The following is a 23,693-nucleotide window of genomic DNA, read 5'->3' as shown; positions in this document are numbered from 1 at the left end:
ACATCCTTTCCTGGAAGAATAAGGCAAAATAACTGACCTCTAATAAGACTGAGATCAAACAGACTAGAAAGGTTAAATAAACACTCATTAATTATGCATAGAAGGTACAGCACAGACACGATCTGTGGTGAAAATCCCAAATGAATAAAAATGTCTAACAGACGCAGGAGTGAGGAAGACAGCGGGTAAGTTCAGGACAATCAAAGAGGGGGCTCACTTTTACTGTAATAAGCTATTTGCTGTGGTTTTGCAAAAATCCTCCTGTGAGCGAGGATGACTCAAAAATGAAGCCTGCAGATGAATAATTTAGTGATGATGGAAAGTGATGCATCAGTTTTCTAAAAAATATGCATGAATGAATTTTGAATATTCTCTGTTCTGTTTTTGTTTTTTCTGCTTAAACTGCATTCTATTTTAATAATCCCAAAAGTAAAACACTTTCTCTGGTGGCTCTACACTGTCGTAAAAACAAAGTAAAAGCATAAATTCCTTGTGTATCCATCATTTAGACGTCAATAATCTAGGATCTACGACAGGACTTTTTTTTCAGCGTCAGATTATTTTATCAATGAAAAAACTAATCCTAGGCTTGCTGTAGGGCAAAAGTGTTTATTTTACCCTCCTGCACAAGCCGTTTCTGAACAACACATCCTCTTTAGCTCCCTTCTTTCTTCCTTGTTATTCCAGCCTTCTCTACATGAAATAGCACTCATATTATATTGAGAATGTTAAAGAATTCATTATAGAACTGACAGTTTGTGTGGTCCTTTATTTGATTATAACCAAGGCTGTGGGAAGGTTATTGTTGATTAACTAAAATAAAATGTTTTGTTTCAACAGATTAATGTCTATTTATGTAATTTCATTTTTTGTCTTTGGAAACTCTGGAGTTATATAATAATGTGGCATTACTCGCTCCCACCTGTAGCTGCACACTGTCAGTGAGCTGGCTGAAAGAAGGGTGCTAAAGTTTAGCTTTCATCATAGGATGTAAAATATGGTTGTCTTCCTCTGGTTAAAAATGAATGGATTTTAATATTGTTACATCTAATAAGTGAAGGCAGGTAAGGTAAATCCTCATACCAGGCCTTACCTTACTGAGTACTCAGATTTCTGCTCCACAGATACAGGTGCTGGTCATAAAATTAGAATATCATGAAAAAGTAGATTGATTTCAGTAATTCCATTTAAAAAGTGAAACTTGTATATTATATTCATACATTACATACAAACTCATATATTTCAGATGTTTATTTTGTTTAATTTTGATGATTACAAATGACAACAAATGAAAATCCTCAAATTCATCATATCAGAAAATTAGAATATTACTAGAAGACCAATAAAAACAAAGATTTATGAAATTTTGGTCCAACTGAAACAGTTAAATAAATTAAAATAATGAGCATTCTACACTCGGATTCTCGCTTGAGCAGCTCTTGTGCAGAATTGATCATTAGGCAGAGCAGCATATTGAGTTAAATGAGAATATATCCTTTGGAACATCTAAGTTTATTATAAACCAGGTGGCTGAGGATAGGAATGCATTTTACATCTGTTGAATTTGATTCGTGCTGTGCAACAATTAACATTGCTTCAGTAAAAGCCTCTCATTACTAATTCAATATAATGTTTGGCTTGGTAAAAATATTTCCACTCTAAAATTCAGGATTACACACTGTTGACCTGAAGCAGGTTTTCGGCTTCTCAATGTGGCACTGCACTTTGAGACAGAGCTGCCAGAAAGAAACTCATCGAGCCTGCAGGAAAATCAGGATCCATATGAATTCTTCCAGTTCGATACAAACACAGGAAATGAATCTACTGTTGCTCACTCTGCATCACAGAAAATATGCAGACATTTATTTGAGTCCACTTATCATCTTAAATATCACTGACCAGACACACTGACTTGTCAAATCCAATCTCTGTTACTCATACCATGCACTTGGAAGCCCTTTGGCGTTTCTAATTTCATGGTAGCAGGATTTCTCTCTAGTGTAAGACCAAACAAAGGACCTTTTCCTGGAAGAATAAGGCAAAATATGATTAATAAGACTCGATCAAACAGACTAGAAAGGTTAAATAACACTCATTAATTTCATTAGGTACCAGCACAGACACGATCTGTGTGAAATCCAATGATAAATGTTTAACAGACGCAGGATGAGGACGACAAGGGGTAAGTTCGACAATCAAAGAGGGGGCTCCTTTTACTGTAATAAGCTATTTGCTGTGGTTTTGCAAATCCTCCTGTGAGCGGATGACCAAAAGAAGCCTGCAGATAATAATTTAGTGTGAATGAATGATGCCATCATTTTTAAAAAATTGCATGATGAATTTTTTTGTTTCGTATCTTTGTTTTTTCTGCTTAAACTGCATTCTTTTTAATAATCCCAAAAGTAAAACACTTTTCTCTGTGGCTCCCTGTCGTAAAACAAAGTAAAGCTATAAATTCCTTGTGTATCCATCATTTAGACTCATATCTAGGATCACGACAGACCTTTTTTTTCAGCGTCAGACTTATTTTATCATGAAAACTACCTAGGCTTGCTGTAGGCAAGTGTTGATTGTACTCTCCTTGCACAACGTTCTGACAATCATCCCTTAGCTCCTTCTTCTTCCTTGTATTCAGCCTCTCTAGAATAGCACTCATATTATATTGAGATGTTAAAGAATTCTATAGAACTTGACAGTGTTGTGAGTCCTTAGTGATTTGATTGAACCAAGCTGTGGCCAAGGTTATTGTTTGAACTTAACAAAATCAAATGTTTTGTTCAACGATTAATGTCTATTTGATGTATTTTCATTTTTTGTCTTTGTAAACATCGAATTATAACAAAATGGGCATTACTCCTCCACCTGTAGCTGCAATGTCAGTGAGCTGCTGAAAGAAGGTGCTAAATTTAGCTTATCATAGATTAACAATATGGTTGTCCCTCTGTTAAAATGAATGGATTTTAATATTGTTACATCTAATAAGTGAAGGCAGGTAAGGTAAATCCTCATACCAGGCCTTACCTTACTGAGTACTCAGATTTCTGCTCCACAGATATGTGGGAAGAACTCAGGTACCTTTACCCGAGGAGCTAAAGTCCATACATAAAAATTAATGAAGCTTAAATCCAACAGCTAAATACTCTTTAGAGGTTATAACTTTAGTAAATATCTTATTTTCTGACCTTATCAAATGTCATACTGTGTAGGGTTCATAATAAAGCTTTGGTTTAATTAATCAAGGTTGAAAAGCACTTATTAATTCACAGCTCATTCAAAGCTTTAAAGCTTTTCAGGCAGGTTATGGTCTGCATTTGGAATGGGCTGCTACAATACCCTGATTAATTCAAATTCTGAATGACAACTTTGTTGCTTTGTCTGGGATCATAGTTGATGCTTTTTGAAGTAATGGGCTCACATGAGATTAGCTTAAGCTTGATTTACAATTTGCAGAACACTTGAAAAAAAAAATTAAAAAGTTAAAGCCTGATAACACATGACCCATAAACAAAGACCCAAAAAAGAAATCTCAAGGAAAAGGAGGATAATAATCTAATGTAAAATTAGTTTTTATTATGCCACCATGCAAATTATGAAAAATAGTTGTTTTTTTTACATTTTTACACTTTTATACACAAAATCAGCTCAGTCCCTTCCATTAAGCAACACTGCATACATTTGACCCAAGTGGCCCTGGATTGGAAGACTGGGGTGGTGTTTCCCTTAGGAAAAACAAGTTATCTTGAGCAGCATTGCTTCGTTTCTACATAAGCATATATTTACTATGAGAGCTAGTAAAAAAAGGTGGAAAGATACTGAATACATTTTGTGTAGCATGACATCTCAACAGTCTCAGGACTAAAGTAATCTGTGAGAACAGGGTATTAATAGTAAAACGTACTCAGAAGAGAAACTTCAAAATGCCAAATCAACTCTGTGGTCATTCTTTTTTTATTCTCCAAAATAACTACAGCTAATTAAGTCAGAGAACTGACTTTTTCCCACTGGGTTGCAACCTTAATAGGTTTGTCTCTAAAGTTCACATTCTAAATATCTGTTTGCTAAAGCTGCACCTAAAGATTTCCACAATGAACAGAGCCCTACCCTTCTGTTTACACAGTGGTTGTTGGCAGTAAAGCAAACCACATGAATCAAAAAAACATGTTGTGGTTTTGTGCTTTCAAATATTGGCATGGTAAGAGTTCTCCACATAGGGGAGATTCTCTTGCTGTTATTTCAGTTTTGCATGTAAAGGGATGCAGTATCCTGCATAGCTGGGAATGTCTCAAACATTGAGATTTCTTGCTGTGAAAGCAAAGGTCCTGTTGCATTTAATAATAGAAAAGGCTGCGGTGCATTGGGAGTGGCTGTCTGAGCTCGCACACTAGACGTGCAGCTGTTCATGGACAGACACTGAGGCACTGGAGAAGACACTTGGGTTTCCACATGGGAATAACAGAGACATGGTGAAGTGGTCATACAAAAATATATAAAGAAAACGAGACATTGATTATTTAAAAGTGTGGACCGAGAGCTGCTCTGTGGTGTAACAGAAGACTGACAAAGACTGCAATGAGCAAAGCTTAGAGGTGTATCCAGATTTTCTCAGAAGCTACAATCTAAACAGATATCAAACAAATCTGAAGAGATTTCTCCACCCATCGCATATAATTTGCAGGATGTTAAGTGTTTCTTATCAACCCTATTTGTGAAATACATGAATTCCTCATTTGTTGCTCAGCAAAGCAAAACTTTGCGATTTGTTGGCTCATTTCAAATACATTATGTCGAAGTGGCCAGCTGACATTGGGACATAAAAGCCCAAATGCATTCGAGTCATTGAAGCATGAAATGCAAACACCAGTAAGTGACCAATCCACCTTAAATCATGTTTGCTCATTCAGATAGAAACCTCCTTGACTTCATTATGTGTTAATTATTAAAACAAGATTAAATAATCATCAGCCTATCAAGTATAACGGGCAAATACAATGTGAGCTTCCTGATGCTGTTTTCACACTTTGAAATAGCGGTCAAGTCATTCATTGATGTTCTGAGCCTTCTCTGTTAGAAAAATGCTTTAATTCTATTTTGTATAACACTAAACTCAATGCTAATCTGCAATTTGCTCGTATATTTGAAACAAAGGCAGAATGGTTTAGCAATTTTTATGAAGCCTTTGAACTCTTTTTTTAGGTTCAGATATCCAAATGATACAAAGGACATCATTGAATTGTAAAAGCAATTTGTCCATTACTAAGGTGTGAGCTTTGCTGCTGTCCACATGGATGCATCAAATGTCTCTTGTATAAAAGTTTGTGGCCAAAAGCCCCACAATTAGGAGCATTGTACCGACAGTAAAGCATAGTGCTGGTAGTAGCATGCAGAGATTTTGTTTCACTGCACTTGCAAAGAGCTTATTTGCAATTTTCAATTTATTAAGAGGCTTTAAAACAAATACTACACTGCTTGTTGAGTCTTGAAAAGATTTCACACGCCCTTCATTTTTACACATTATAACCAATAACTTCAATATATCTTGTTTGAATTTATGCAATAGACCAACACAAAGTCATTAACATTTATTAAGTAGAAAGAAGCAGAAACATAACTTGTTAAAATTTTCTAATTACCATTTAGGGAAGTGTTGACCCTCTTTTAAGTCTAATTATAGCTGCATGTATCTTGGTCTATACTTTGCACAACAACTACAATGTTGGTTTCCCAAATCATTCCAAAATAGATCAATCATGGAGCGCATCTTGACAACTTTCCTTAAGTTAGGCCAAATCGAATTGGAATTAATAATTTCTCGAGTTTGATCGGCTCATTTTATCACAAAAATTGTGGGGCTCTAAACAATGCTACAGTATCTATGGTTGTATTGTTTTGTTCCGTTATTGCTCTGCATCAGCTCTGTCCATATACCCATTATCTCTGACCAGCTTCTCTGTCCCTGCAAAAGAAAAGCACCCAGCATCATGCTACCTCTGCCATGTTTCATGAAAAGGAATGTCCTCATAGTGATAGTTTCCCACCACAAAGCACTTTTCACAAATCGCTAAAAGTGTTACTTTCTCCTGTTTGATGTCTTATTGACTAGAAATGCAAACTGGACTTGCCACTCTTCCACAACGTTTGCATGTGCAGCTCAACACTTACCTCAGCAATAGATTATTCTGCTTGGGGTGTGGATCTTTGGAACTCCTTCAGAGTTACCATGTGACTGTTGGCTGCTTCTCTGAATAATGCATTCCGTTTCTAGAATGGTTAAGTTCGATAAACATTACAATATAAAGGGCCTTTTAAGTCATTGGTTATGCAAAATAAACAAGCCCTTTGGCATTTCTTGAAATAAAAAAAAGACCTACAGAACAGTTTTCCAAGACATAAAGGTTGCAACCTCATGTAAATTTCCTTAAAAAGAATTAGCTGCAGCATTTGCATCATTCTCCCACTGACATATTAATATTAATAAATATATATAATACAAAAATTAATATTAATTTATTTTGTAAAAATATACATCCAGACCTATCCTTACTCGAGTTATTAAAAAATACCCCTAAATACTTTAGTAAAAACCACTAGATGGGGTACATAAGAGCCACATGCTGCTAAATAAAAGATTTTAAACCTTTGTTTTGTTGGAGACCACATATAGGCTTGCAAAAAAGCACTTAAAATGCAACAATATTGGTGAATGTAATGACACGTGACAAAATAACATGACAGGGTCTCTATGTTTCATCTGATTTCTTTAGGATCAAAGGCTTATATTTGTTTTCCTAAAGGCTTTAGTCAAAGATCTTAATACTGTTCAACACACAAATTGTGCTTCTTTAAGCATCACCAGCTTGAAACTAATACAGCCAAAATGAAAGGTACATATGTCAACTAAGGCTTTTTGCACTCCAAGCAGCTGTTTAAAGAATATTGCTATACCAAATAATTCTAAATATATGGTACAACCCTTATATCTTAGTAGTTTAGCAGATTTGTCATACTCTTTACATTTGTAGATCGACAAATGGAGATGTTTGTTCTTTTACATAATCCTGCCACAAAATTCTCCTTAATGAATAATTTGCAAGGGAGTTCATGACCACTTAGTATCAGCATTCAAATTCATCCTAACTGCATTATTTACGGGGACAACTGGGTCCATCCATCCTTGCATCGTACATGCAAAACAACCATGATAAACTGCAAAGAAACATAAACCACTCCATAAGCTTTACGTGTTTATTAATAATTCCCATTAAAACAAAGAGTAACAGAAGGTACACACTGAGATCCTGGACGGGACAGCGAGACAAAAACTTGAACCCAGACCAGCATTGTTCTTTTGGTTAGATTTAGCAGCAGCTTCTTCTTCAGATAAACGAGTCACCTCCATCGCTCAGAAATGTTTTTATTCACCCAACCCTAAAAGTGTAACAGAACAGCAGTACTGTACCTTCGCTGTTTTCTTCAGGCAGGCGACTGGAATCAAATGAATTTCAGACAGAGACCACATCAGTTATGAATGGAGGCTGTGCAGCCTAGCAACCACCCAGCCAATCAGATGAATGAAAACACAATCCATATGCAAATCAAAATATTAACTCATTAAAAGTTAGTTTTCACGCCATGCTTCATTGATTATATTCAACACAGTGAGGTATTTGGCGTGATTACATGAACAGAGTATAGCACAAGAGGATTAATAAGATGAACACAGAATTATAAAAGATTTTACTCCTTTATTTGTTTTAATTGTGCGATGCAGCTTAGTATTAAACAACTTCCCCATTCTCCACTAGAAATCATCATCCACCCTGTCAATCTTGTATCACAACTCTTCAACACAGCCACTGTAGCTCTACGGCTCCCTCAAGTGGACTCAGCAAGGAGGTCTTCTCCAAACTGATGAGTGAGTCGTGTCCAGTGGGGGAAAAAAAATCGTCCAGCACCTTCTTACACAAAAACAGACCCTGTTAAAAGGAACTAAATGTTACAAATATCTCAAGTGTTCACCACTTTGACCTAAATATGTCCAAAGAGTCAGTGAGGAGAGCACAGCTCTCATCGAATGCTGGCCATATCATCCAGATGGGGCGTCTTCATGCAGCCCGTGCACAGCTGATCCATCCACAGGGGAGCCTCGTGCTGAAGGGGTGTGCGTCGAGGGTAAAAGGTGTATGAGGGGTCGTAGTTCAGGAGGCAGCTCAGGGAGGCCATGTAGATGTCTGAGAAGCGGCTCAGGCGTCTGGAGAAGTAGGTGGGATTGTGGCATGTTCTGAAGATGCTGCCGAACTGAGGGTTGAACAGGTTCTTCGTCATCACCCTAAGGCATGCACATTTAGTAGGAAAGTTAATGCAAAGTCATATAAGAACCAATGTCTACAGTTTAAATTAGAAAAAAAAACAAGAGGAATGGGTTTAGCATTCAGAAGAGGCCTATTTATTATGCTATCACCAAACAAAACCACAAAGGCCTTTCAAAGTCACCCAATTAGGCTCAACCATTGGCGTTTTCTTTTTAAGAACATCAGTAAGTAGTATTATGAGGACCATGGACACAGTCACCTATACATCTCAAACATATTCTAAGCTTTTGACATCTCAAAGTGTGAATCTATCAGTAGAACATTAAACAATTTATGTTAAAACTGCAAACCAACCAATAAGATTGGCTTATGATAATATGTAAAAAGGTTTAAAGCAGTTTTAAGATTTTGTAAACCAGAGTAACTGCAGACCTACAGGGCGTCACAAAGAGCTATAGGAAGGACAAACATAGGGGCTGCTGTTAGCAACAGGAAGGACCGCATAGATTGTCAGAGGGCAATGAGTTGACTGGGTGGAGCTAAACATTAGGAGGCCAGTAAACAGACTCACCGCAGCTCCTCTCTTTCTTTCTGCCATTCCTGAAAAACTTTTTTAGACTCTGGGTCACGGTGTGTCTGAAATAGTGAAAAAGAAAAGCATTCAATGAATTTAAGTACAAGAATAACAAAAAAAGGTGTTGACAAAAACATGTTAACAAGTAGACAGGATATTGATTATTTCTGTCATGCATGAGCAGTTATCTCATTTTCAGTTAAAGATAGAAGTGCATACAGTTGTTGCATGTTCTTCATATGGGCCTCCAAAGGTTTCACATGATCTGGTCCTCTCACTAATAGAGAGGAGTAAAGCAAGGTTTTGTCCCTAGAGGCATTCCCTCAATTTGGAAAAGTCACAGGGTTCACTTTCATGTGAAGCCTTGCTAATAAGTGCTTCATGACTTAAGGTCTGTCTAATTTTACCCAGCATTGCTGCTTCTCCTTTACAGCTGCCACATATGTTAAGACTTGTACTCTGAGTGAGATCTTCTGAAGCCAAACTTCAGGAAAAATCTTTCAATGGAAATTTGCAACTTTGGCGGCACAACCAAACCTGTCAAAAAGGTTGGCTGGACTACAGTTTCCAGATTCAACTAAAGGTGTCAACAATATCAAAAAAAAACAACAAAAAAAAAACAAAAGAAAAATGTAACTTTTAAAGGTGTGTTACAATATGAGCCCGCTTATGATTAAACAGGAGATGAGAAAAGAAAGCTTTGACACTTTTTACATCCAGATTTATTCTCTAATAACCCAGAAAAACACCCATAAAACAATTTACACTGAAAGAAATATGATAAAGATCATCTTATCTCATTCTTTTTCACAACAGCACTTTAAGAGCAGACTAGTTATGAGCTGGTTACCAGTGTTGAGTATTAAAAAGTCAAACTGGCACACTGGTTTATGATCTGAACTTGGCTGCAGCCAAACAAAGTTTAGACAGAGGATAATCATTGGTCAAACCTGACATTTAATTTTAAAGATGTTTGTTTTTCACACAAATGCAAAGATATGTTAACACCTTTTCTGTGGCACCAAAACATCGCTCAGACACTGCAGAAAGTAGGTGAGGAAGTCTTTCAGGGTACTTGGTTTGACAACTATCAGCCCTCTCCCTGTTATGGACAAGTTTGGGCTGCAGGCAGACCTGTTCACTAGCCACACCCTGTTCTACTGCAGACTATAGGTTTAACAGCAGAGACAGTTTGGCGCAGCGTTATCTGCGCCTTTGGCACATTCTCACCTGTCACTCACCAACATATACTTTGTTTGTTTTTGCCTTTAATCAAGACCAAAAGCTACAGTTAAGATTGTTCGATAATTTTTATCCTAAGCTGCCTGATCCAAACTTTGATTTTGAAATCCTGGCGTCCTGCAGGTCTGGACATGAGAAATGGGGTTGAAAAGCAGCTTAGTAACTGCTGGCGATTTTGTGTTTTGTCAACAGAATTGTCTTTGTAAACATGACATTTCTGAGTTAGAGAACTGTCAGGACATTAGTAGCAAACAGGACATTAACCGCTTACCTGAAGGCGCTCCATCAGGCCGGTTAGGGCCTGCAGCCAGGTGAGGGTCACAGCGTAACGCTGAGCGCTCACTATTTTGGTTTCGTGATCCAGTTCCGGGACAATGGCAGCAGTACGCCAGCCGTGTCGTAACATCAGATCCTACAGCAAAAACCCAAACAAGTTAGATTAACTTTCAATTTTCTTCTTTTATGAAGACTAAAATATTTGGGAATTTTTTGGGGGGACTGTAGAGGAGGTTCATTAACAATAAATTTAAATAAAAGTACTTAGAATAGGTCATGTACAGTGTAAAAGGGATGTATTCATTTTATCAGTGCAATTGCTTCAAGTTAATTTGCAATCTGAACAATAAACAAAGGCCGTTTCTCAATATGCGTTCTTGAGCATTCTAGTGTGCTCGTGATACGTCATCAGCCTCAGCCCGAGCACTGTTCCAATTGCCAAGAACGCACCAAATCCCCGGATGTTGTTGCCACTATATGGCCCATTTACTGATTTATTGAGTAATTTAAAAAAAAAATTCAGAAGTTAAGAGGACTACGGCAACCAGCGGAGCTCCCAAGCTTAAGGCAGCCCAGGCTAACCTTAGCCCATCTGCAGCAGCCTTCTCTCGGCATAGCTGTGTGTGAAGGACCGCTGGCTCTGATGGCGATTTATTTTGTTTTTTTTGGCAAAATGTTAATTTGATTTGTGTTTATCTGACTGTGTTCGTTATTATTCCCCCATTAAATGAAAAAAAGTCTGAATTTATTATTACACAAAGACTATTAATAACAGGAGGTGAAATGCAGCTCTAGACGAGCTGAGCGTGTGGTGACGTCACGAGTACGCTTCTGTTCCAATTGACCCATATCTATGCTGCGTGCTCGCTTTCTCACCAAGTCCAGACTGTCCTGTGTTCTTGCCCAGACCGGACTTGACGAGAACGAGAGTACTGACTCGCTTTCTCTTTAAGTCTGGTTAGGCGTTAGACACTCTCTCGATGACCCGAGTTAGGGTTAACCCTAACCCTAACTGTGAATTGAGAAACAGCCAAAATGTCTGACTGTAGATCTTCAAAAGATCAATTCCTCATCAAGAAAAAAATAGGCAATGGCATTCGTGTCTATAAAACTTACATCAAGAATAAGCTTGTTTTCATTTCTGTTTTTTTAAACAAAAGAAGTAAAAGTTTGAACAGCAGTCACTTTTTTAAAGGGGCATTGATAACCAAGGCACACAGGAAATAAACTTCACCATCGCCTGTCTGTTCCATCACCTGCACAGCATCTGACCATCTATAGTCGCATGCCAGTCCTTCTGGTTTGCTGTGTCTTAAACATTCAGAAGTGTCTCAGTAGATGAAGGAAAAGCTGACATTGCAGTAACCCGGTCCAATGTGGAAGTAAACTGAGATCTAATTTGTTCATATTGGCTGATTGTGTCAATTGAATTCTAACATTGTTTCATTCTCTACCATGTTTAGCTTACAGGAATGTAGCACACTAAAATATTTGAAGTGTCTTTCTTCAATAATGGAGCACAACCTCTAAATGTAAAGAAAGAAAAGTCTGTTTTTTAAAAACTGCGCATAAAATAAAGAAAAAACCAAAGATAACATTTTTGGCTAACTGCAAGTGTTCAAATCAAAGTGCTTTACTTGAATGTTCATTTTACGATAGACTGGAATAAATGTTCCTGTGAAATGTTCCACTTTCCTTCAGTCACACACACTGACGCCATTGGATAAATTAAACACAGGAGCTGAGTCATGTTAGCAGTAATGTTTAGTCATACTGTGAACCTTTTAGCAAGAAAATGACCAAACTTCAAAACTTACAGCCAGGTCGCTATAAAGATGATCTCCAAAGTAGAGAACCTTTGATCCTCGCCAGCCGGTGAGCCTCAGGAAGTCAAACAAGTTGCCCTTTTAAAGAAAAACACAGAGAGCTCACTTTAACATACTGTTGGAACATGTAGTAACATACCTGGAGAGCGAAACCAGATGCAGCAGGAGATATTTCTGACCTGTTTGTAGATCTGCCCTTTTTCCAAACTGCTGATCTTCTCCCACCGCAGGTCTCCGTTATTATCCAAGCGCCTGAAAGGTCTGTAAGCGGGTACGGTATGATCACTTTCTAAAGCCAGAACTTAAACACATCAATAGTGAAACATGGTAGGGGAGGAAGCATCATGCTGCAGGAATTTTGATTTTAAGATGAGAGGTGATGGGAGCTAAATACAGGAAAAACCTGGGATTTCTCTATGTATTTAAGGACACTGAATGCAAGGACACAAAACTCCAACTTAAACACATTAATGTCTGATGCAGTAATGTGGCAGAATGTGAACAAGTCTACAGATTACAGCCTTTTTTTCCCCGAAGGCCTAATGAAAAGTAAAGTCACTAACTTGATACAGTCGGTGAAGAAGTGAGGTTTGTCTGCCTGGACGATAACAACGTCAAAGAAGTCTCTCCAGTTTTTCCCCACCATGTGCGTCATTCCTTTATCCCTGCGCAGAGAACAGAACAATAACTTGCAACACAGCTCTTTTTTTTTTGCATTTCCTTTACTGTGAGTCAGAATGAACTGCAGCAGCAGGAGGCCTCCCAGGACTTACACAAAGCTGAAGGGACTGTTAGTGATGAGGAAAAGCTTCTTCCCCTGCCTGACCAACCGATGAAGGACGGCGTCCGTCTCTTCTTTTCTCAGGATAAACTTGTCTGCAAGGTTTGAGCGAATTAATGCAACAACATGGAGGTTTGAAAAAAAAAAAAAAAGGAAAATGCAGACAGGAGAGGATGCTGTTCTTACCAAGGTCTTGCATGATCCACTTGTACATGTAGCCTTTGAGGTGAACCATTCCTATGGCTTCCTAAGGTGTAAAAACAAATTATGAAGGTGTAAAGACAAATTCGTTAATGTTTTCCTCATATGTCTGCGAATGTCATCATGATTCAGTGGGATTTAAACTGACACATTAATACTGAGGAAAAAATGTTATTTTCTCCATAATTGCGCTCCAACTGCTTTTACTCTTTTCTTCATCCAAGCAACAATAACCACAGCATGATACTACCACCACCCTGTTTCAGTGGGCATGCTGTGCTCAAGATTATGTGCGGCATTATTATGTCACTTCCTATAGTGATTTTAAAAAAAGCTTACATTGCTGCCGTCTGACAAGAGTGGATTATAGCAAAACTCCAAACAGAAACTCCATCTTTCTACTGAACACTTCCTAATAAAGACTAGAACTGTGGCGCTTAAGTTTGATGTGTTGTCTTGGCTTCAGAGTCAAACCTCCTGGGCCGTTTCTCTGTTTTAACAAAGGCGAGTTGTGGAGGAAACCGTTTCAACAGAATTAATTTAATGTCAGGTGTAGGCTATATCTAAATAAAAGCTGAACTTTTCAGATTATTTGTTGGGGGGAAAAATGTCTTCCTTCCACTCAACTATCAGGTCCATTCCACATAGGTTTGAGGCCAAAAACCGGCCTGGATGTTATAAGAAGTAGCTTTATGAACATAATTTAAGGACCATTACTATCAGGTTTCTTTCAGTGAACATGTTCATATTTTCCCTGGGTGTTCCCAGTAAACCGACATGTTTGTAGCTGAAGAGGAAAAGCACTCATTGTTCTTGGCTTCACTGGTGAATGCTGCCACAGCTCAGCAGATTCCTGAGCCTACAGCTGAAGGATTACAGGACTGTATGTGAAAACAGTCACATACACGCCCTGCTCTGCTCTGCGCTCGTGCTAACTGTGAGCCAAAGACGGAGGAAATGTAGAGAAACTCACAGAAACATCCTTGAAGAGGTGAACCGGGTCGTACTCGATGTCGTTGGTGATGAAGAAGTCATTAGCAACGGCCAGGAGGGTCATCTCTGGGATGGAGAAGATATCCATGAACTGCTTCACCTTTGGCCCCTGCAAACAGGAAGAAAATATATTTTTTTTCAATTTGATTACCATGACAACTTAAGTTACTAAGATGCCTTATTATAAACAGAGTCAATGAGAATATGGCCCCGCTGAGACTGTCCTTGTGAGGTTTATTTACAGGCTGGATTAGGAGAAAGAGTTTCATGAAAGCAATTAAAATGTCCAACCAAAAACTGATGTCAACTTGACCCAACATTTCACTCCTAATTGATCCAAATTGGACTCATGTTGGCTCACCTTGTGCTCCAACTCCCCTGTTTAACTAAGCTCTCTTTCTGCGCCAAACTCAGAGGGAATCAGAGGCATAAAAGGCTTTAAGTCTTTACAAAGATAACTTTGGCTCAGCTTTTCTGACACAGGAACGTTGCATTTCGGCCGATTTGTTAAGCCATTGGGATAAACAAGATCCACAAAAATCACAATTTGGTCTTATGCAATGCCGCTGACCTCTGAATATCTCAGGATATTCCCAGATTACATTCTCAACTTGTTTAGCACTGAGAGTATTACTGTAATTTGTATAGTTTGCAGCACTGAATGCAGGCCCAGACTAAACTGATTACACTTGGAAGAAGCACAGAAGAAAATGCCAGCTATTGCTCAACGACTGTTTCAAAACTAAACTAATGGTGACAAAAACAATCCAACATATTAAGATAAAATAAAAAAGCAAGTTAAAACTTCTAACCTTTCCGTAGAAGCCGCTGTCCTGCGACAGCGGGACATGGAAAGTCCCCCCGAAGAGATAAAGGACCTCCTCATCCGACACTGGACTCAGACCCCTGAGGGCAGCAAAATTTATGTTTAGAAGATAATATTATCTGACAAAACAAACAATATTTTGCCTTGAGCAGCAGGGATGAAGATAAACAGGAATAGTCAATGTGTCTGATTTAGATAAAGGAAAGATCAGCAGCTCCTACCGATACACTGTTCCTGGCTCAATGTAATGGAAGGCATCAATTTTCATCAGAAGTCCCTACGGGGGGGGAGAACAGTTTTATTTGACCACAGCAAGAAATAATATGAACAGGTGCTTTTTAATATATAAGAACATGTAGCATATATTCCAGCTATTTATGACATGAACAGATCACACACAGAGAGGATTATGATTTACAGCAAATAAAAACCCCAAATGACCTTTGTAAATACTCGCTAGCTCTTAAACTAGACTGAAAGTAAACTAGTCTGGATCCGGAGCAAACAGCTCGTAAATCAGGCTGCTCTCCATAACTGTATAGGCCATGACATGGCAACCACATAATTGTCACTTTTATGTGACTTGTGTAATAATGTAATTGTCTGGGAAACGATTATCTGATTTTGCTGCAAGTCAAACTATTCTAAGTAAACAGTGGTGTTCTTAGATTTTACTGCATTAGAAAAGACAAAAAAAAAAAAAAAAATCACCTTCTGGATGTCATAGTGCAGACCTCGGACGGCAAAGTTGGGAATGTACTCATATTTGGCGATTCCCTCAGGGTACTGCAATGCAGGGAGACAAAGTGCAAAAGTTAACTACATGAGCTTCATAATCGGTTTTAATTTTGTCTTTTCCTTCATGGTGGGTGTAGTTGCTCTGAAGGGTCAGGGTAAACTGGCTCTACCAACCAAGCTGCAGTCTAATCTCAACACACCTTAAAGTGTTCAACCAGGAATCCTTTTGCTGTGTCGTAGATCAGGGCGTTGAGCGCGTTGGAATACTGAGCCAAAGTGTAGTCGTAGTCAAAGCCGTAGATGTCCACTTCCTCCAAGTTGACCTCGTTGTTGGCGTAGATCACAGAGGAGTTAAGGCTCTTACACGAAGCTGGAGGGATCAGGTCTGAGCAGATAGAGACAGATGGGACTCTGTGACTCAGTTCAAATCATGACGGGTCATTTCAGGCCAGACAACTATGACTCAAGTAAAAAGGAGAGAGGAAAAACACTGTGATTGTGTGGGGAATGGCAGGATTAGAGTTTTACAGAGGCTGCTGATTCTGCAGAGAGGAAAGAAGTTAACTCTCCTCTAGCTTTTTTTTTTCCTCTAATGAAAGGCTGGCAAGCTTGACGGAGATTGCGTAACTTGCAGTTCTCAAATGTCAACTCGCTGTTGACCAAACCAATTCAACCCAAAAAGTACATTCTGTGCACTGAAATCTGCGGTTGAAAGCCACCCCTGAGTGGAAGTACAGCGTGTATCGTAATACACTTAACTTCTGCTTTATCTGCTTCCTGGCTAACACGTGAAAAAGCTGCGACACGGGGACGACTGTTTACATTCACAGTCAGACTGCAACACCCACTCTGGCGCTGTGTCATCCTGCATGGTCTGTATGAGAAATCGGGCTATGACCTTCCACCCTGGGACAGTTCAATAAGCTGGGCAACAGGCGAGCATTCGGCTACCCTCTGGCTGGCTGCCCTGCAGCTTAAAGTGCCTCCCTGGACAGGCAAAAGCACATACTTTTCAAAAGATAAACATCTGCAAACCACGATCCTGAAGGAAATGAATGTGTGGCCTTCATACCGAGTAACAGAAGTTAGTTACTGAAAAAAAAAAAAAACTTTTTTGCATGTGCCAACTTTTGGAGAACACGTGCAGTACTGAAACAGGAAAAACAAAATGTACCCTGTGGTGTACTTCTACTGTACTTTCATATTGCACTATAAACAATAGTGCAAACTTTCAGAGGGCCCGACTTTACTTTCACTAAAAAAAATTAAAGAAAGCCACCATGCTCCTTCTGTTAGGCAGAAGTGGATAATCCAGGTCATACTGAGATTAGTTCCAACCATTTCCAGAGACAGAGACTAATCATCTGGTTACTGAACAGAATGAAGGAAAACTAGGCAAGGTTTATTTCTGAACCAGCCATTGAGCTGTTCTGTTTATTTGAAAGTGTTGTGGCATGGGACTTCTCCCTGCACCCCTACCATAAACAACTCTTTAATGCAAGTATACTTTAAAGGTTTTAAATGACTCATATTCTGGAGCTTAGCTGCATCATGGTACAATTATACATGTAGCTGTATTAAAAGCAAAATCAACAACAACAAAAAAAAACCTGTGCACAATAGTTTCTTGCCGATTTATCTGTTTTTATCTATTTTATATAAATGCCAGACTATATAAAATTTAGGTTAAAGAGCTGTTTTCCTTTTTGTCTGTTTTGATGTGCAATATCTAAACTGTATAAATAAATAAAAATAAAAAATAAAAAAATGATGTCAAATAAGACATTGGTCCTGTGTGCAGCTGTCCCTAGTTAAACTCAAGACCTCTGTTGCTGGTTTTTCTTCGTCTTCTTTAAAGTCAGTTGAGTTAAATGGTTGCAGTTCATTAAAAAAAGCATGTTAGTCAGCCATCAATCACCATCAGGTGTGTTGGGAGAGGTAAGCATTTCAAGCATGCAGGGACGTGTGACTTCAGGGCGAGGGTTTAAAAACACTTATGACTTTTGTCACCCAAAATATCTCCAAAAGGTGTCCGACTAAGGAGGAGCCAGATTTCAGCCAGCTGGCTGGCAATGCTAAGCAAACACATGGGGAGAAAAAAATAGCAGAGCTTGCTCAACACTCCCTGTGCCTCTAAATTCACTCAATTAATCATTTGATCAGCCTCAGACTTGTAACTTTTCCAACTCCAATCATCTACAGCCATACATTTATGGAAAGGGTTAAACTTCTCCTGCAATAACAATGTTAACCTTAATATCTAATTTTATTATTTAAATATTTAAAACATACAAAAGAGAAGAAAAAAAGCTTTAAAGCATGTACCGCATCATTGAGGTAAATTTAGGGATTACAAGATTATCCAATGCATGCAGTCATGGCAGTGTCTCCCAGCACAGCAAACAAAGAGTATCATTGTGTGCAGGCATGCTTCTTTCTGTATAACAAACACTTTTAATCTTAAATATATGGATAAATGCATAGCAACCCAGCCTTTATTATAGTTTTTATTCAATTTTAACCATTGCATCAGCCTGGCAGCTGCTTTTAGATAGAAGGCTGCAGCCCATGCTTTGGATGCAGGACCAGAATAAATGTATTAATGTTGTATCATCATGTGGATGAAACATAAAGGGATCATTTTAGTGGAGCTGTGGTGCCTGGTGGAGCAGAAATGCTGAGTCGTTGTAAACAACCTGCTGCAGAGCAAACTTTCACCCAAAACGCGTGCAAACCCGATTAATAATAAGAAATATGCAAAAAGATGATAGTAGAAAAGCCCAGCATGAACAAAATGTCCTCACTGGCAGCAGAAAAACATCTTTCTATTGCTTGATGACGTGGATTGAGGGGGGCCCTGCTTTCCTTCGGGGTGGGTGGTGGGGGGGTGGACAAAGGGGGTCTCTTGCTTACCGTGAACCAGCCGCTTCAGGTCATTGTAGCGGCTCCACAGAAACGACGTCTGGTCCATGGGCGCAGCGTTGGAGGTGAAGGAGCGCCTCCTCACGCCGCTAACTCCCGGAGCTCCCACGGCCTCCTTCAGCCTCTTCTTGTCTCCGCTGCCGCCTTTGAGCGGAGCCTCGCTGGAGGACTGCGCCTCTGCGCCGCTCGGCCTGTCCGAGTCCGAGCTGCAGCTTTGCCCCTTGCTTTTCTCCACATGCTTCCCGAGCACTCTGCTCGATGTAGAGAGCCTGTTCACGCGTGGGGATTTGGCGAGAGGTGGGGTTCTGTTACCTCTGGCCCACAGTGTCCGTGTCAGCACGGTGCCTACGGTCTTAATAGACATTTTTTTGCACGGAGATATGTAAACACGTCTAGCTACTTCTGCTTCTGCTGCCTCTGCTACTGTAGGATCCAACTAGTTTGAAAACAAACCTCCTCGCTCTCTGTGGCCACGCCCACTCACCCCCTCCCCGTGGAAGAGGAGGGCCCCCTATCGCTGTTCCTATCGCCTGCACTGACACACCGTTTGCTGCTGTTTACCACTCTTATCTCTGACTTACTTAAATGTGGAAACAGAGTCCTGTTAATAGTTCCTTAATATATTCAGGAAATGTCTCGATAGGCCTTTTAGCGCTCTTCTTTATATTCACCCTCAGTCTAATGTTGGGCCCCAGCCTGGCCCTGAAGGTTCACTACACCCTTTGTTCACTGCAACAAACACCAACAGCTTAAATGCATTAGGAGATGAAGAAAGATAATATTTTTTAATATTAAACAAGCTGTGTAACAATTTCTATACAAAAAAAAAAACAGACACAAAAAAATTTGACATGAACCAGATATGAATGCGATTTTTAGACTCTATTAATGATGTATTTATAAATCTGAACTTTTTGTATTGATATTGTGCACGATAGAATAGTCCTTTATCAACATTTGGTAAATGTGGAGGTCTCATGGTTGTGTTTCCCCTGCTGCCCTATGGGGAGAGGCTTTGTTGCATCAGCTGCTGGTCCAGCAGGTTCTGCTACAGCTTTTTCCCTGCTGCCGTCTGAATATTGAACTGTTGAAACACTAAACTGGACTCTGTATCACACTTACTACATCATATTTGCTCTAACAATGTCTGATTTTTTATAATCTCTTTAAATAGAACGCAACTCAGTGTTGTACTGCATTTTGCACTGCATTGAATCTTTCCATATCAATGCCTTTTGCATCATTACTTTTAAACTGATTTCCTTTTCTCCTAAACTGTTTACGTTCTCGATCACAGCTGTAAGCTGTATGCATCGAAATTTCATTTTGTATACACTTACAAAGTAAGCCTTAAGTTAGATGTCATATTAGATTTTGTTTCTTTGTTGTTTGTTTTCTTTTATAAATATATCATTTTAATCTCTTTGACATGTTTACATTCTTTTTTAAATGTTTGAACCTCCCATTTGGCCAGCAGGTGATCATTAGCTGAATAAAGACACTCATTGGGGAAGTACAGCTTAAAAAAAGGAAGCAGCCACAGTGGACACAGTAATTCCAGATAAGCTGCAGAGACCTACAGCTTAAGTGAGAGTCATAATAACAAATTTTGCACAAAAGGGGAAAGAAAAATAATCCAGTGTGAAAAGAAGAGGACAAACACTCCAGTTTACAGTCTGCCTCCAGCCATGTCAGGAGTGTTGGGGATATGTGGGCTGCAGACAAAGGAACGAAGGTGAACTGACCAGAAGATACCAGATTCAGACTTTCTGGCCTACATGCCAAACAAATGCAGAGTAGTTCTGCAACAAAACCAGGCAACAAAAGAGTTTAGATTAAGAAGAGTTTTGTCTTCGAAGGACCAACAGCATAGAGAGCCATAATCAAAAGTGTTATGTTCAAAGTAAATTGGTCTCTTAAAATGGCGATTTTTAGTCCAAGGCAACACAGAAATAAATCTGTTCAGGGATCTTTGACAAGACTCAAAAACTAACCTTTTCATATGCCCTCCATCCAATCTAAGTTTTTTCTTTTTTTTGCTGTTTTTTCTGTAAAAAAGAAGGGAATAAAAACTTAAATCTCTAGTGTGCAAAGTTGGGATATAATAACACTAAAGATTTACATGAATGCAAATGGATGCTAAATCATTTAAATTTGTATCAAGAGGCTTTTCATTGCACAGTTATGGAAAATATACATAAAAGCTTTATATCGCCCCAAAAATAAAGTATGTTAAAACATTTGTGGCCATAATGTGGAAGAATCTGATTAAATTTAGAAGGTGTAAATACCTTTTTCAAAGCATTTGTTTTCTGTTAAATCTTTTTTCACAGTGCACTCAAGATATCCAAAAATTACAAAATAATTTCTTCACAAAAACTGTAAGACACGTGGAAAATTGGCACCAAACAGCAGATTCCTGAGCCACCAGTAAAGCAAAGCACAGGGTCACTGTGTTCCTCTAAGCTGAAGGCTGGGTGCAGAAATGAAACAAAGCAAGTCAGGAGAGAGACTCACAGATTACTGTGGAGTAAAGAAACTGCTACAGAAAAGAGCATGCAGCATAAAATGTCAGAGATTCTGCACCCATTTAGAGATATTATGCACTGTTCTTATCTGGTTTAAGCCCTATGTTGAACTGGAAACTATAGATGAGATAACTGATTACATTCCTCAATGAAAGATATGTCCATTGAGGAAGCTGTTGACAGTTCCTCACGTGACAAGTTAAGATAGTGCCATGTTTATCAGTTTGTTTCATCACCCACTCATCTGCAGCTGACTGGGATCCTTGAACAATGGCTTTGGGACGAACAAATAGTTTTCCATTTCCTGTTTAACACATGGATTTCAGATGTGCAACAATCTCTGTTTTCTAATTCACTCAGTGTTAGTGGGTGACAGGTCAGTGCTGTAGGAGGGCCAGTTCTGCACATCAACTTTTCTTTTCTGCACTCATGCAGTTCCGTGGGAGCGTACCAAATGTACTTTGGTTTTGTTTCACTAAAACAACCAAAGCATCCTATTAAAACAAAGATATAATCTGCAAAGCTCTTGTTCCTGCTAAATGCAGACTTGTCACACAGCCTGCGAATGCAGTGTTGGGAATGGAAAATAAGACGGGCCCTTTCCAAAAAAAAAAGTAAAAGACACCATGTTTTCTTCCTAACATAAGAAAAACTTTGAACACCATTCTTTGGCCCAATCTGACATGGGAGGTATCGAAGATATTTTTTATTGTTATTTAGATTTTTAAACAGGCCATCCTACCATATTAGGGGTGGGGGGCTGGTGGTTAAACAAGAATTGTGTTTAGATTCCCTCTCTCAATATTCTGACCCGTCCCTTTAGAAGCACAATGTAGTTGCATTTTAATTCTACACTGATGGTGCATTCAGGGTGAATTGGAATCTTTGTTTTTTTTTGTGTGTTTTGCATGCAGGCTGTCATCTGACCAAAGCACCTCTTCCCATTAATATTCTGTCTCCTGAACTGCTTTCAACTACGGTAAATGCAGACTTGTTTTTCTCCCTTCCATAAACAACAGATCTGGTCATTGTACGACTAACAGTTCTCCTGTTGACTGATTCTCCTGCCTGTGCTGTGAATCAATGCAGCTGCTGACTGCTTCTTTGATTAATGTTTTCCTTGCCTGAACTGACGGCTTAGATAAATGAACAAGGTAAACCTGCGTCTAAACATGTGCCATAATCTTGCCATTAAAAGCAGTAGCCCTTGATTTTATTTAGGAGTAAATAGAGTAAAGGGACTGGAGTTAAAATGTTCTTAATCTTGAATGAGTAAAAACGATTAGAAAAGTACATAATGTGTTGCTCCCATTTCACAAGTATGAGCTACTTTGCATTGGCCTATAACATAAATATACATAAAAAGTTTTATAAGGAAATGTAAAAGCAAGTGAGGGATGCAGATTTGTTTGCAAGAGGCATTCATATCTGAGGTCCATAAGGCAAAGAGATTTTAGCCATCTGATTATAATCTTCCTTTTAGCTGATAATTGTAACCAATATTTTTGGATGTTGTTTTTGTTCTTGCCTTAAAAAAAAAAAAAACATGTTATTTGTAAAATTCACAACTTATTCTGCTATTATCTTTGAACTATTTATTACCATGATGAACCAAGATGCTTTTTTTAAAATCAACTTTTAATAATTACTTTGAAAAACGACTGGCCGTTGTTGCTCCTGATTATATCAATGGGGCTTGGTCACTTTGTGTGACTTAACTGTGCTGACATGTGTGCAGATGCTGTCATTTCCAACTCTTCAGTCCAGGACTATCTTCTAATATCCATGAGAAAGGAGGTAAACTGTGACACGGCTGTGTTCAGGTATTCATTAGTGGGGAGGAAATTACAGGTTCAGCAAAGCAGTGAAAGATGTGTCAACCACTGCAAATTAATCTGAGCTTCTGTTCCGAAGGCTCTAAAACGCAACACTTGCTTAAAAACCTTCAAAATCAGCTTGTCATTAACAATTTACCCAGGACAAACAACATGAATGGGTTGAGTGAATAACAATGAGTCCTCCCAAGACCCCTGCCTTTCTTTCCTGAGCTGCTGGACTTAATTGTATCTCACCTTGATCCCCCTTCACCAGAACTTTCTCCATAGTTGAGAAGGACAAGAGACAGAAGCAGCGGGAGCAGACATTCTGTCTCTGCCTTCTCTCTGAGCTGGCCTGTGGCCTCTGAAAAACTCATAGGAGAAACGCCACATGCAACAAAGCCGCTTCTATCACCCCTTCCCCCATTCCTTCAAGAACCACATGACTTCAAAATCTGACCAATCTGACCTGCAGTTTTACAACAAAGCTCACAGGTCAAAAAAAAAAAAAAAAAAAAAAAAGCCAACCAGCACAAGTTTTTTTTTCTCTGACCAACATAGAAATTCTGTTTTGTGGACTTTAGCACAAACTTTAAAACTTTCATCCCCACCCCCACATGAAAGCTTACCCTTTCTCTCTTCTTTTCCCTAAATGTCCCT

General features: G+C 38.9%; 1 protein-coding gene across 1 annotated transcript; it reads right to left on the bottom strand.

Moving 5' to 3' along the window:
- Positions 1-7,228: 7,228 nt before the first annotated feature.
- On the bottom strand, positions 7,229-19,136 carry nt5dc2 (5'-nucleotidase domain containing 2). Its single transcript, XM_038282683.1, has 14 exons — positions 18,680-19,136; positions 15,967-16,151; positions 15,740-15,814; positions 15,250-15,305; positions 15,015-15,108; positions 14,183-14,311; positions 13,195-13,255; positions 13,001-13,103; positions 12,791-12,892; positions 12,407-12,488; positions 12,219-12,305; positions 10,397-10,537; positions 8,881-8,945; positions 7,229-8,326 (listed from the first exon to the last, which is right to left on the bottom strand). Exons 1-14 carry the CDS (start codon positions 19,050-19,052, stop codon positions 8,065-8,067), a joined length of 1,815 nt encoding a protein of 604 aa, XP_038138611.1. The 5' UTR covers positions 19,053-19,136; the 3' UTR covers positions 7,229-8,064.
- Between the last annotated feature and the right edge of the window lie 4,557 nt (positions 19,137-23,693).

Source organism: Cyprinodon tularosa, unplaced genomic scaffold (genome assembly GCF_016077235.1).
Source record: "Cyprinodon tularosa strain WSP-4 unplaced genomic scaffold, ASM1607723v1 ctg187, whole genome shotgun sequence".
Taxonomy (NCBI): domain Eukaryota; kingdom Metazoa; phylum Chordata; class Actinopteri; order Cyprinodontiformes; family Cyprinodontidae; genus Cyprinodon; species Cyprinodon tularosa.
Note: the sequence above shows the minus strand (reverse complement) of the source record. Positions and strands in the feature narration are given on the sequence as shown.